This window comes from Garra rufa, chromosome 12 (assembly GCF_049309525.1).
Source record: "Garra rufa chromosome 12, GarRuf1.0, whole genome shotgun sequence".
Taxonomy (NCBI): Eukaryota; Metazoa; Chordata; class Actinopteri; order Cypriniformes; family Cyprinidae; genus Garra; species Garra rufa.
This window is the reverse complement of record NC_133372.1, coordinates 47,390,434-47,404,635: the sequence shown is the minus strand read 5'-3', so window position 1 is coordinate 47,404,635 and position 14,202 is coordinate 47,390,434. Positions and strand designations below refer to the sequence as shown.

Below are 14,202 nucleotides of genomic sequence, written 5' to 3'. Positions count from 1 at the left end.
AGGCGGGACTTCCGGCTCCAAGCTCTCAGTGGCTGCGTCCGAAATCGCCTACTTCTCTACTATATAGTAGGGGAAAGCAGTAGGCGAGCGAATAAGTATGTCCGAATCCTTAGTATTTATAAAAGAGTAGGCGAGAAATAGTAGGCGAGTGCACTAATTCTCGCGAGATTCGGGCGTACGTCTAACGTTACTTAAAGTGCGTCCGAATATGCCTACTTGCCTACTATATAGTAGGAAAAAAAGAGTACGTGAAGAAAGAAGTACGTTCGAAACCTCAGTATTCATAAAAGAGTAGGCGAGAAATCCCCGGATGTCCTACTGCTTCAGCCCAGATTCTGAAGTGTTCATCTGATGGATACTTTTCAATCCCAGGAGGCCACAGGAGGATCAATACATCATCATCGAACGTGATTGAGAACCCCGACGAGGCTGTTCACAAATGTATTACAAACCAAAACACGGTTCACTGTATCAAAGTCGTATTTGTTGCGCTACTGTATAGTAAACTGTTGATTTGTATAAGGTGCCAAGATGTTAGATAGTAACGTTATAGTATATTTGTGATTTCACTGTTAAAACGCGTTTTATGACGTATAGCGTTTAAAGACGTTTAATAAATGTCTATTTAACAAATGACATGAAAATGTTCTAGAGCACATCACAACACCAAACATCTGAATGAGTGATGGACGTTAGATTATTATGTAGAATTCACTGCCACTGCTTTACATTAATGTAGGTAATGTAAATAAACATATACATATAGTACATATAGTAACTAAACTTCAAACTAATTTCAAACAGAGCTATTACAGAACGTTTCTGATTCTTGATTTCTGTGTCTTTGTTGCAGATGATTTGTGGTGAAGCAGGACCTGAAAGGAAAGGTGACAGCAACATTTTTCTGGAAAAGTAAAATCCGAAACTTAATATAAAGATTGATCATTTTGTTACTTCCAATACAGAGATCAAATGACAGCTTTTTTATTATATTTGTGCATCTTTGTATGATCTGAAATGTCTGCAGACTGGTGTGAGCAGTGAGAAAGGAGAAATCCACAGCAGCATCCTGGAAATGGTCGAGTGCCATCGATGAGACTCCATCACTCCACCTGCCCTTGGTCTCATCTGGACCAGATGTTGCTGTGGTCTCTTCATTTAGAGAAAGACTAAAAGACCAATATGTCTAAATAAAGCTTTGTTCCATTTGTATTTATTTATGTTCATGGTTACTTTTATTATTTTACTAATTTATTAATGTTTCCTGTTGTTGTCAGTAAATAAAATCTAACAGTTTCATAAGCGTATGCATTTATTCATTACTTCATTGAAAAAAAAACATGCTTGTTTAACTAAAAATATCATTAATTATTAGTCAGCATTTATCATTATTATTGTTGGTAAGTGTTGGAGTGGGCTAGCAATGCATTCTGAGGTAATCTTAATTTCTAAGTAGTAATAGCCTACTTACATTTTCCGAGTGTAAAATCAACAGTCTTCTCCAAAGGTAAGATCTTTGAGCAACTGATCGACGTCTCCTTTATGCAGATATTGCAAACATGGAGGAAAGCGTACTAGGTAGGGTTGTCATGTTACTGATGCCATGAGGTGTCTCTGTATCTCTAATTTGTGTATTATTATTACTGCAGAATTTATAATTGCATACAAACTCAGGGAAAGACTTCAGTATCTTTAACAAAGAACAATCATGACAGAAAACATAACTATAATGGGTTTGCGTACATAGTACAAGATTATATGCAGAAAAATGGATTAAATATCTTTGAATATTCATAAAATTGCTATGAATTAAAAATTGCATTTATTTTTGTTATTTATTTATTATTATTTTAAGTTTCAGGGATGAAACGAGAGAAATTCAGCAAGAAAAAGGAAAACAAATGAGATCTAAGCTAGTTTTGCACAATTTTGCACATTTAATTAACATTCAAGACATATCAAATTTGGGGGTTTTCCTAATAAAATAATAATTATAATGATAATAATCTAATAATAATAATCTTTAGGGATTAAACTAGGTCATTTTAGTATTGTTAAAAATATAAAAACTTCAAACAAGCCAAAATAAGCGAATTTTATCAACATCAAAATGTTTACAGATAGATGAATTAAATCTGTCGCTTATATCATTTCATGTTGCGCTTGTTAACGTCGTAGGTCACATGATAACGTCAACATGGCGGAACGCATCCATACTCACGAGATTTGGCTGTAGAGTAGGTACTCTTTTAGCGCTCGTTAAGTAAGTACTTATTGAAATTAAGTACCTACTCATTGAGTAGGCGGTTTCGGACGCAGCCTCTCTCTCTTTCGGCTTGCTCCATTTTTTATTATCAGGAGTGATCCACAGCAGATTTGGCTCATGTTTCTCAGTTGCTCCGCATGATCGGTCATATTGCAGCCTGTGGCACTAGATGGCGCTAGTTATGCAAACACTAATCACACATTTGACTTTAAATGCGAGTTTATTAAGTCTGTATGGACGATGTGTGATGTTCCAGTACATTTGAAGGCACATAAAACATGCACATACTTCTGTTGTTTGTTCTGCAAAGGGGGTTAAGGTAAGCATAATTCATATCTGAAAAACCACTAATTCCGAGCAGTTATTTATGTAAGTGAATGCTCCCATTTAGGGCATAATCAGAGAAATGTAGCCATAATCACAGTAATGCACGATCAGCATTAAAACTCACATCCCAACCCATACTTGTTTGTATACATTGTAAGACAGTAAGAAAAAACATCCTATTTAAGAATACATAACTCAGACATTTCCATTATTTTAATGAATTATGAAAAGTTAATGAAGAGCATTAAATTAGACTTCTAGACATGTTATGTAACTTGTGCTCAAAGGTTCATGAAGAGAAGTACAGTCGTGGCCAAAAGTTTTGAGAATTACATAAATATTGGAAATTGGAAAAGTTGCTGCTTAAGTTTTTACAATAGCAATTTGCAGATACTCCAGAATGTTATGAAGAGTGATCAGATGAATTGCATAGTCCTTCTTTGCCATGAAAATTAACTTAATCCCGAAAAAAACTTTCCACTGCATTTCATTGCTGTCATTAAAGGAGCTGCTGAGATCATTTCAGTAATCGTCTTGTTAACTCAGGTGAGAATGTTGACCAGCACAAGGCTGGAGATCATTATGTCAGGCTGATTGGGTTAGAATGGCAGACTTGACATGTTAAAAGGACGGTGATGCTTGAAATCATTGTTCTTCATGGTGACCTGCAAAGAAACGCGTGCAGCCATCATTGCGTTGCTTAAAAATGGCTTCACAGACAAGGATATTGTGGCTACTAAGATTGCACCTAAATCAACAATTTATAGGATCATCAAGAACTTCAAGGAAAGAGGTTCAATTCTTGTTAAGAAGGCTTCAGGACGTCCAAGAAAGTGCCAGGATGGTCTCCTAAAGGGGATTGAGCTGCGGGATCGGAGTGCCACCAGTGCAGAGCTTGCTCAGGAATGGCAGCAGGCAGGTGTGAGCGCATCTGAACACACAGTGAGGACAAGACTTTTGGAAGATGGCCTGGTGTCAAGAAGGGCAGCAAAGAAGCCACTTCTCTCCAAAAAAAACATCAGGGACAAATTGATCTTCTGCAAAAAGTATGGCGAATGGACTGCTGAGGACTGGGGCAAAGTCATATTCTCCGATGAAGCCTCTTTCCGATTGTTTGGGGCATCTGGAAAAAGGCTTGTCCGGAGAAGAAAAGGTGAGCGCTACCATCAGTCCTGTGTCATGCCAACAGTAAAGCATCCTGAGACCATTCATGTGTGGAGTTGCTTCTCATCCAAGGGAGTGGGCTCACTCACAATTTTGCCCAAAAACACAGCCATGAATAAAGAATGGCACCAAAACACCCTCCAACAGCAACTTCTTCCAACAATCCAACAACAGTTTGGTGAAGAACAATGCATTTTCCAGCACGATGGAGCACCGTGCCATAAGGCTAAAGTGATAACTAAGTGGCTCCAAGAAGTGATTATGAAAGAATGGGTTGCTATCAGTCAGGATTTGGCCCAGAAGTTGATTGAGAGCATGCCCAGTCCAATTGCAGAGGTCCTGAAAAAGAAGGGCCAACACTGCAAATACTGACTCTTTGCATAAATGTCATGTAATTGTCGATAAAAGCCTTTGAAACGCATGAAGTGCTTGTAATTATATTTCAGTACATCACAGAAACAACTGAAACAAAGATCTAAAAGCAGTTGAGCAGCAAACTTTGTGAAAACTAATATTTGTGTCATTCTCAAAACTTTTGGCCACGACTGTAGAAATCCTGCGTTACTATGGAAACCACGATCCCAACCGGATTCTGTCGTGCTGCTGGACTGACATGAAGAATAAGCTGTTCTCCTTAACATCACCTGACACTACACTATCTGGACAGTATTTATCTGAGACCATCATTAGTTAATTCATCGAGACAATGGAGAATGAAAAATACTTTGATGAATATAAACTATTCAGGTACTTCATGATTGTAAAAGCCATTGCAATGAGTTGCAACAAACCAGTCAATTTAAAGAAATCCCTTTGCTATGATCATAAACTAGTTATTATAAACTAAACTAACTCAAGGGCTTTGTTGCTGCTGGTCTCTCCAAAAGCTCACATGCCTCTATTTCCTTCCGACTTCAAAATTACACCCATTCTTGCAAATCAAACACTCTTTCTAGTCCGCTATAACTAAACTGTAAATGTGAAACTTCCACAAGAAATTAAACTAATCTAATAAATCAGAATGAGGAAGAGCTTTAATGTCAAGTGTTCTTGTACACACAAGGAATTTGTCTTGGTGACAGAAGCTTCCAGTGCACAGACAAGATGACAAGACACAGATAACAAAAATATATAAGTGATTAGAATAAATATGTGGAAAAAAACACAATAGACAATATAATGTATGTACAGATGTGCTATATACAAATTATGCAAGGGCATTTGAATATATGGAAGATATGTTAAATCAAATATATAATAAATATAATAAAATGATTGTGTCAATAAACAGGAATTCACTTCTATCTGCACAAAAAGGGTTTGGTTGTTGGGTGGGGCTGAATTGTGATTTTCTTCCTCAATACCAATTGTACAAATGTCATGACTCTGGGCTGCAGCTTTTCCCTCCTCCACGCGATGTCGCTGTTTCCCTTCCTCCCGCACTTCACTCCCCTGATTGTGTACACCTGTCTTGTGATCATGACACTCGTCTCACCCACACCTGTTCACAATTATACAGACTATAAAGTTGCCCACTTCCCACTCCTCATTCTGGCTGCATTGTTTCCTGTATCCTGTCTTCTGTACCGTCTGTCTCTGTGTTCCCAGACCCTGTCTCCTAGACCTAGTATTCAGTTCTGTTTTTGTATTCAAGTCGTGTTGGCCTTTGTTTTGTTTGTTTATTGTTAAATTCTCCTTCCCTGCATTTTGGACCCAGACCTCACTCTCAAACGTGACAACAAAACCATGTTCATTCTTAACGTCGGTGTCTACATTCTGGAATCAAACAATAGAAATGAAAATGCTGAATTATTAAATTTTACTGCCATAAAAACGGGTGTGTGCTGACGAGTGGAAATGACACTGAGCGAAAAGAACTGAACCTACAACCGGCATCCAGTCGCTCTGCTCAGTTTGCTGAAGAAATGTCACCAGTGTCTCACTAATGTGTTTTTCAATGCAGAAGAGATCATAGAGAACTGATGATTAACAAAGATCATTAAATCAAATTTGCATTTGGTTCTTACAGAGGGTCACAGCTACACTGTAAAATGCTGACTTAGAACAAGTGTGGAAACCGACTGCACTAAAAAAAACTAAGTAAAGTGAAATAGGAATAGTGTGTTGTACTGACAAATGTTTAGTTAGTATAGTATACTTACACAAGAGTTCTAGTAACTAAAAAAGAACTGCAGGGGCTACTTGATTCTTTACTTTAGGTTTACTCTTGACTTGGTATAGCTACTCGTTGATTCCCAGAGTGCATAGCGGCATGAATAAATTATGTAATTGCTTTGTTTTACTGTTGTTGTTTTTATTTGCAAAATTTATGTGCTGTCTTGTGTCAGTAGTAGCACAACAAAATAAACAAAATTTAATTGTTACCATTGTTGTGATTCGCGAGCTGAATGTTAAAGTCTGTGTGACTCGAGCATATTACCGCAAATATTAAAGGACTGTATCAACCCAATTAGAAACTTCTCAAGGTGTTTATAAAGAACAACACAATAGTAAAGGATCAACCTTTATTGTGTACTTTAAAAAATAACTACTTATGTAAATTCATAAGTGACCCTCTAGAGCGTTATATGTGTTCCTCAATCCTGAGCGAGTAATTGTAAGTTTTGAGCACAGAGAACTATATTTTGCAAGCACATTACATTATATTTTGAACAGAAATTACGGGCTTTGGTTCTACTAGCGATTTGATTGGAGACCAACAGCCAATCACAATTGACCTTTAATTTTCCGATTGGTTGATTTTGTGGCACACTTGTAACGCTGTTGCAAGTTGAGCGAGCGTGTGTCAAGAGTTGAGCGCGCACAGAATTAAGAGGTTGAGAGAGAGAGAGAGAGAGAGAGAAAAAGTCTCAAAGTCCAAAGAAAAACACCAAACAACGGATGCAGGGCAGAATTAGGCCAATACCCTCTCCTCCTAAACATCCAAAAAAGAGCCATCAAATTCTGGAAACACCTGAAAACAAGCGACCCCAACACACACCATTACAGAGCCCTCAAACACCAAGAGCTGAGCGTAGCGAGGAGTCCCCTGTGCCAACTGGTGCTGAGACTGACTGAGCTCTCTCCTGCAGAGATCAGCTCACCTCAGCACACACACACACTCACACACATTCGGCCTGCTCAAATTATCAACACAGAACAAGACAAGTACATCACCCATTGGACCAACACCATTCAAAACCAACACAAACTGGAATGTTATTCGGCACTAAATCGAGAGTACACTGTTGCGAACTACCTGAACACAGTGAGTGATGTGAAGCTCAGGAAAACCCTGACGATGTACAGACTCAGTGAACACAGCCTGGCCATCGAGATGGGCCGGCGCAGACAGACCTGGCTCTCCCGGGAGGACAGACTCTGCACGCACTGCATTCTGGGAGTGCCGGAGACCGAACTGCACTTCCTCACAGAATGCCCAAAATATGAACACATCAGAGACCAATACTACCCCAAAATTAATAAAATATTTCCCCAATTTAACACCTGTAACCCAACCCAAAAACTCAGATTCATCCTTGGCGATGAAGCCAAATGCTCCAATTTAGCAGCAAGATTTGTAACATCTCTCCACATCCTGAGGGACGAGCAGAGCAGCAAACACCCAATAAACACACATTCACTCACAGCCTAACACACCCCATCACACCTACACACATATATAATGTTCAAGTTCAGTGTTGTTTTATTTTTATTTATTTTTCTTTGCCATTTTATATATATATGATTTCTGCAATATAATCCTTCTTATTTTATTTATTAATCTTTGTTTACACTATTATTATTGCTTTATGTTATCTGTATTATTATTTTTGCAATAACTACTAGCCAAGATAATATAATACTATCTTTTTATTTAATTGAACTATTATTATAATTTTGTGTACTAAATGTTCTAAATCATTTTCTATGTTGTTGTGATGCTTTGGCAATACAAAATGTACTTTTTTGTCATGCCAATAAAGCTTTCTGAATTGAATTGAATTGAATTGAGAGAGAGAGAGAGAGAGAGAGAGAGAGAGAGAGAGAGAGAGAGAGAGAGAGAGAGAGAGAGAGAGAGGGGGGGGGGGGGGACTTGACAGGAGTGCAGAGAATACGTTTGTGAGAGAGCACCTGAGTAAACTGCGTGAGAGGGGTTATTATTGCACGTTAATATGGATAATAGCAAATACATTTATTGAGCACGGAATCGTTTTTTCTTTGCTCAAACGATTTTTTTTTTTGCGATTGTTAATTTCTGTTCAAAATATAATGCAATGTGCTTGCAAAATATAGTTCTCTATGCTCAAAACTTACAATTACTCGCTCAGGAATGAGGCACAAATATAACGCCATAGTCACTGAGCTCCATGAAAGTGACAGAACAGAGAACAAGTAGATCATAAGAACTAGAAACATTCTATAGTCCAATATCACTCCTCGGCCGTCAACGAAATCTCTGTTCGGGTAACACAGATGTCGTCTGACTAATAAACATTGACATGGATAATTCGGCAGCACAAGCTAAAGAAATGCTTCAGTGATCATCCCGATCCGGAGTGACGTCAGCGCGCGCGGGTCCGAGCAGTAGCGTGTGATGCGTGGATGATCCCGCCTCTCGAAGACCTACAGTACAGTCCCGCCACACGTGATTCCCTAATCAAAAATCCAGTATGGCGGAATCTGTCAGACGGCGTTTCTGTCGCTTCTGCGCGTTCCGGGGGAATTCAGATGTCTGCCGTTGATCCCGCGAGCGTCGTGCGTCTGCCGCGATCAGGTGAGCGAACGAGGGGGCGATCAGGCGCGCGGACAGACCGAAAGCATCACGGCTTCGCGCGGCTGCAGTTGTTGCTGTTCTGTCGCTGATTTTCTACAGCAGCTTCCGTTAATGAGGAGGATCGAACGGATTTACCTTCACGTGAGAAAAACCTCTTTTATGGAGATCAGCCGCGCTTCTGTGCGCCTAATGGTCAGCTTTGACTAGGATTGTGTGATTGTTGTGGTTAAATGAGCGATGGCCAATGATGTGAGGTGGCTCGAGATGGGCGGGTTAGACATGCGGCGCCCGTTTTTTGTGAATGAGGTTGAGGAGGATTTGCCATGACTCAACTGACACACACACACACACACACACACACACACACACACACACACACACACACACACACACACACACACACACACACACACACACACACACACACACACACTCTCTCTCTCTCTCTCATGTGTCGTGTTTTAAGGAGATGTTCAGCATTGGAGATACACTGGCGGTTGTTTTAGGATCAGATGTTTGACAGCTAGAACAGCAACTAACAGATAACCTTTAAAATCGCAATGGAATCAAAACAAAGCTCCACCTAATGTTTAGTACATACTGCTATAAGAAATCTTCTATGTTGCATTCTCTTATGTGTCTTGTTTGTTTAGATGTTGATTCTGGAGATGGCATATGGTGCTTTATTATCCGTTCAGGCGCTCGTGACGAGGCTCCGTTTGCTTGAGGGACAATGGAAGCCCCGGAGTGAACATAATGCCCACATGGGGAATAGCCCTCCTCAGACTGTCACAGGAGATTAGCATACATACGCTCTGTGACCGACTTTCGCCAAATTGCCCGGCCGGCGCCGCCCCACCCCTCCGGGACCGTCTGGCGAGGGCAGAAACTCGGGTGGTTTCAGGAGGGGAGGAAAAAGTACGAGATCTGATGGTCTGGGAGACCCTGAGATCACACTTGCTGTCACAGCAAAGAAGGTTCCTATCAGATCATATAAGAACAATACATTTCAGTAAATGAAAATGGTCCAGATGGAACATTTCACCTGTAAAATACTGTGTTTGTATTGTCCAACCAACACATTCGATGCCGTCGTCCACGTGAAGATGCTGACTCACATGAGCAGCGGTTTAGTGGCTACCACTGTTTATATGAACCAAAAGTTGACCTTTCATGTAAATAATGCTGCCTTCATGTGATATGGGAAAGATGATGCTTTCCAGTTGTGAAGTGGAAATGACCAGTGTGTCGTGTTCAGGTGCTTTTGTTGTCGTGGTGAAGAGAAACATGGCAGACTCGCAATTTGCCCTCACATGCTACTTGGGTAAAACAGACCGAATAAAATAACATGAGAAAACTGCCTCCTTCAGAACACTGTACCGCACAGCACCCTACTGGAGGCGAGCCACGACGAGCTAGCATCTTCTCTTAACGGTATTTTTAAAGACAACACTACGTTTAAAAAGCGACGTTATTAAAATCCTTTATGCCCCAGCATTATGGGGGCTACAAACTAACCAACTAAACAGCAGAGAACTTTTAACATCATGCAATGCTTATCATTCAGTATAGTTTCGTCGCTGTCCGCCATGTTGAAAGGTCAAAGTTTATCCCATCTCGGCAACTCGGGTATCATAAAAAATCTTGAGCTTTCCAGTGGAAATTACAACGTGAGTGGGTGTTCATGTGCAATTTAGATGTCGGATTTTGGTATTTAGCATAATTACGATAGCACATGAAGGCAGCATAAGTACTGTCCTTTGTGGGAAATTCCCCAGTGTGTTTGTGTGTGTGTGCATTAGTTTGCATTGCCCTTTGAACTGAGGAAGTTAGCCCTGCTATTTTCTTTTCCACTGGCCAATGCGGTTGTTGTATAGCTGCTCAAGTATGTGACCATGTGAAAAGTCCTTTCTGAAGATGTGAAACCATTCATTAATTCCATGAGTTGCTTTTCATGGGAGATGCAGAGCTTGATCTTAATGCACTGGAGGACAACGGCGTCTGATTATTATTATTATTATTAAATGATGTGTGTGAAGTCTCTCTCTCTCTGGTTGATGGTTTGTGAGTCCAGTCTGTAAATAAGAGCTTTAGTTAATGGATCTCTGTTTTCTAACAGCTGCTGGCTGGATTTGTCAAGACGAGGAGCAGAAACGGCTGCTTTGCTGGAACTACATCTGAAGTTTTGGAAACACGTCAGCTGCTCCAAACATCATGACTTCCCAAAGTCATTCAGGTACCTGTCTTTGATTACGATTTTCTGCTTGACCTATGCGGTGTGTAATAAGATCTATCAGCTGTGAGCAGAAGAAGAGATGTAAAGCTTCGGTCGACGACAAGAAGCAAAAGTGTTCAAAGCTTCTTCACTGATGCAAGCAGATGATCTGTGTTTGCGTATGAGTTTCATCTTCTGGCCTGAGCGTCAGTAATCCAGGATTGGTTTAATGATGTAATGGGTTTTTCAATCAAACACAGCACAGCGCACCGGCTATTCACACCACGGTGATCTCAAGCGCCATTTACTCTACAGAACCACTGTTGTAGTGATAATAAATACACACGTGTCCGGTGTGTGTCGTTCCTTATGTGTATCGTAGAGTCGGTCGTTTTGATTTGTCCAGTAGGTAAGCTTTAGCGTGATTATGGCCTGCGGTTAACATTAGCATCCTTTCGATCGCTGAAGATTTCAGAGTATTTTATGAAGTAATGAATAATTTTAAGAATGAAATGTCACAGTGTTTTCTTGCCAGCTGTCCGGTGTTTGTTTCTCTTATTATTTTTCCTCTCTGTTCATCATTTTCTTTTTTTCAAAGAATTTCCTTTATTATACATTTAACAGAATTTTTTTTTCTTTCGTTGAGCGTGTGATGGGGACAAAACCGCCTCGTCCTCCCATCATCCATCAGGATTCGTCAGACTGCGAGTGCTCTTGGATGACAGACTGCGATCGGATGAGATGCGACAGGCGTATCTGCGGCGCTCTGATCGTCCCGTCCCTCCTTATCTCTCCTCCTGATCCGTTTCTCATGTTTATATTTATCAGAGGACCAAAAGGCTGTTCTGCTCAGCGCTGCAGCAGCTTAACGCGCTGCTATTTATAGATCCGCGCGGATTCTGCACGTGCGCCGAGCAAACACACGTGCCGATTGTTTCCGTCCCTCCAGAAGACGGCAAATCCCCCCCGAATCCATCCATCTGACTCCCCACCCGCTCGACCCCGCTCCGTCTGGCAGCTGTTTGTTCCTCCTGTAAGGCTCTGTGTGGCGGCACTCAACAAACGAAGGCTTCCCAGCGCCCGAGCTGCGTTTTCAGATCACGCATGGAAGCGTGCTGATTTTAATTGCAATCGGTCCTGACAAACTGGAGACCGAAGCGAGCCGACGGGATAAACGGCCAGTGTGGTGCCGCCCGGCGAGAGAGGAACGGATACTGGATGTTCTGCCAACATCTGACAGGTCCAATTACAGTCTACACTGGAAGCGTCACTGCCATCCCACCTTTTGACATTTCAGGCATTTGTCTGTGTCCATTCTGGAAACTGATGTAAAGATCCTAATGATATTGCATATAATTAAGGTCATGATCCAGCATGTGATGCAGGATGTTGATCGTCGCCTGCAAATAAAGTTTCCCAGCTCATTTTCTTGTTCACGTAATGTTTACTGTCACGACTGACACTTCGATCCTGGTAACGAATAAATAACAGATTGTTTTTTACACGCTGATCGAGGGGTTTAATATGCTGCGTCAATTATTGTGACAGTTCGGCAACCAATGCCTAGGAAATACTATAAACCAAGACACAAACGTTCAGGATCTGACCCAGATCAGTTAGGATATTCTCATATATCACACTATCCTGTGTTTTTCCAGGATCCTGTCATGTATAATCAAAGCAGCATATATTTAACACAAACAATTTATTCTCGTCTCATTATTATAAGAGTGAAATCTGCATATGGTATCTCACCGTGAGCGAGATTTTAAAAAAAAAGACCAAAGAACTCAACAAGCTAAAGGTAACCCTAACCCTGCAAGCATTATTAATATTAATATAGCATTAGTATTATGATTAATATAGCAAAACATTTACCAAGTGAAATGGTCTCTGAAAATGTTACAGCAAGCAAGTCGTGTTCAAAAGCGGCATGAAGGTTTTGTTCTTGTGACTAGCGTCTCTGTGCGCGCCGTCTTAATTACAAAATGTGAAGCTGTTCCAGAGACCTGATGAATGGACTTTGAGCTCAGAATGCATGTTGGCCTTTGGATAGTTATTTGGGAAGTAAATGGATGTTGGCCACTGCTTTCTGCTCTCAAAAGTGCTCTGTCAGACCTGGAGCCTTTGCCAGAATTTAATCAAGCCTATCTGAGACATTTTACTCTCTCATTCTAGCCTGCTAACAGACGCCGGTTGAGGTAAAGCTCTTGTATGGATAAAATAAAACATTTATTTCCCTTTCCACATGAACTAGACCAGACTTACTCTTAGCGTGTCGCAGTGACGTCATTGCGGATGTTTGTTGGGAGAGAGAGACGTACTGTACAGAGTTGCTCGCAGGGTTACGGTTACCTTTAGCTTGTTGAGTTCTTTGGTCTTATTTATTGTAGACCTGTTGTCTCTAGTCTATATACTAGTCTTTGCTGGTCAGAAAAAAGGGGGTTCAGCTCTAACAGAGAACAAAGTCTGGTTTGGTTTGTTTGCCGTAGACAGTGTCTGAGCGTGGAGGAGGCCGTGGTCAGCCGCCGTGAGCTCTGTGTTTCTGTGGGTCATGTCAGCTGGATTTGCCCATGGTGACACGCCAACATTTTAGGGTGCACATAGTAGCGTTAAAGTAGGGTGTGCATGTTTCAGTATCACCCTAACCCACAGCATCAGGACGTAAGGGCATCGTCAATCCTTTCCCTACCAGCGAACATCATTTATTACTGCAGTCAAAGCCTTTGGTTGAAGTGATGTTGCTGTGGACAAAAGCAGCTCTCAGTAGATGGATGAATGTTTGCTTTGGGAATTGCCTTTTTGCATGCCACTTCGTAAACTCTGCTGCGTTCTGCTGTCATTTTCATGACTACAACAAGGCTGACATGTAGTTTTATTGTCTTGTGGTTTTCTGAGGGTGCTTTGCTCCGTGACACCGAGCTCAGGTTTCATACCTGTTGCTGTATGGGGTGATGCCTAACCACAGCTCTCTTATCGAGTTAGTAGTTTCAACACGTTGGCATGCAAAGTGATCCATTTAGTCATCTTGGTTTAAACGACCACAGCGTATCATTTTCACGTATCGATTTCAGGCTATGCGTGTTCCTTGTTCAGGCTTAAACAGTGCATTTCCTATGCAAATCACAAGTCCACAAGTGTTTTCAGTGTTCTATCCATTTCACTGAGTCTGTATGGTCTTTAGGATTTTTTTTTGCATATTCTTGGGCTGGGGCTTCACCTCATGGATGGAGAATATCCTCAATTGTGGAACAATGTGGTAAACTTTTTTTTAAATGTTAGATTAATGGAGGTTTGGTGTTCACATGTAATATAGTGTCACTCACTTGTTCAGACCGGTGTATATATAATGCATTGTGGGACTGGCTTTTTTAACATGCCTTGTCATATTGAAGTCGCCGCTCACCCGAACCATTCAGTTCATCAGGCTTGTTGTTGTGAACCATACTGTGT

The 14,202-nt window shown here is 40.9% G+C and overlaps 1 protein-coding gene and 1 long non-coding RNA gene across 5 annotated transcripts in view; both read left to right on the top strand.

Annotated features, from left to right (window-relative positions):
- The first annotated feature begins 14 nt into the window (after nucleotides 1–14).
- On the top strand, nucleotides 15–1,302 carry LOC141346980 (uncharacterized). Its single transcript, XR_012357281.1, has 3 exons — nucleotides 15–441; nucleotides 854–912; nucleotides 1,028–1,302. It is a non-coding gene; the product is annotated as an uncharacterized lncRNA (long non-coding RNA).
- Nucleotides 1,303–8,207: 6,905 nt separating this feature from the next.
- Nucleotides 8,208–14,202, top strand: part of LOC141346359 (histone deacetylase 4-like) — a 31,699-nt gene continuing 25,704 nt past the window's right edge. For 2 of the 4 annotated variants that reach the window (XM_073851211.1, XM_073851210.1), the window contains exons 1-2: nucleotides 8,208–8,534; nucleotides 10,654–10,770. In XM_073851211.1, the coding sequence (XP_073707312.1) occupies nucleotides 10,749–10,770 (22 nt within the window). In that variant the 5' untranslated portion in view covers nucleotides 8,208–8,534; nucleotides 10,654–10,748. Of the gene's footprint in view, nucleotides 8,676–10,653; nucleotides 10,771–14,202 lie in introns of all 4 variants that reach the window. The other 2 variants (XM_073851209.1, XM_073851212.1) reach the window with 2 other exon arrangements.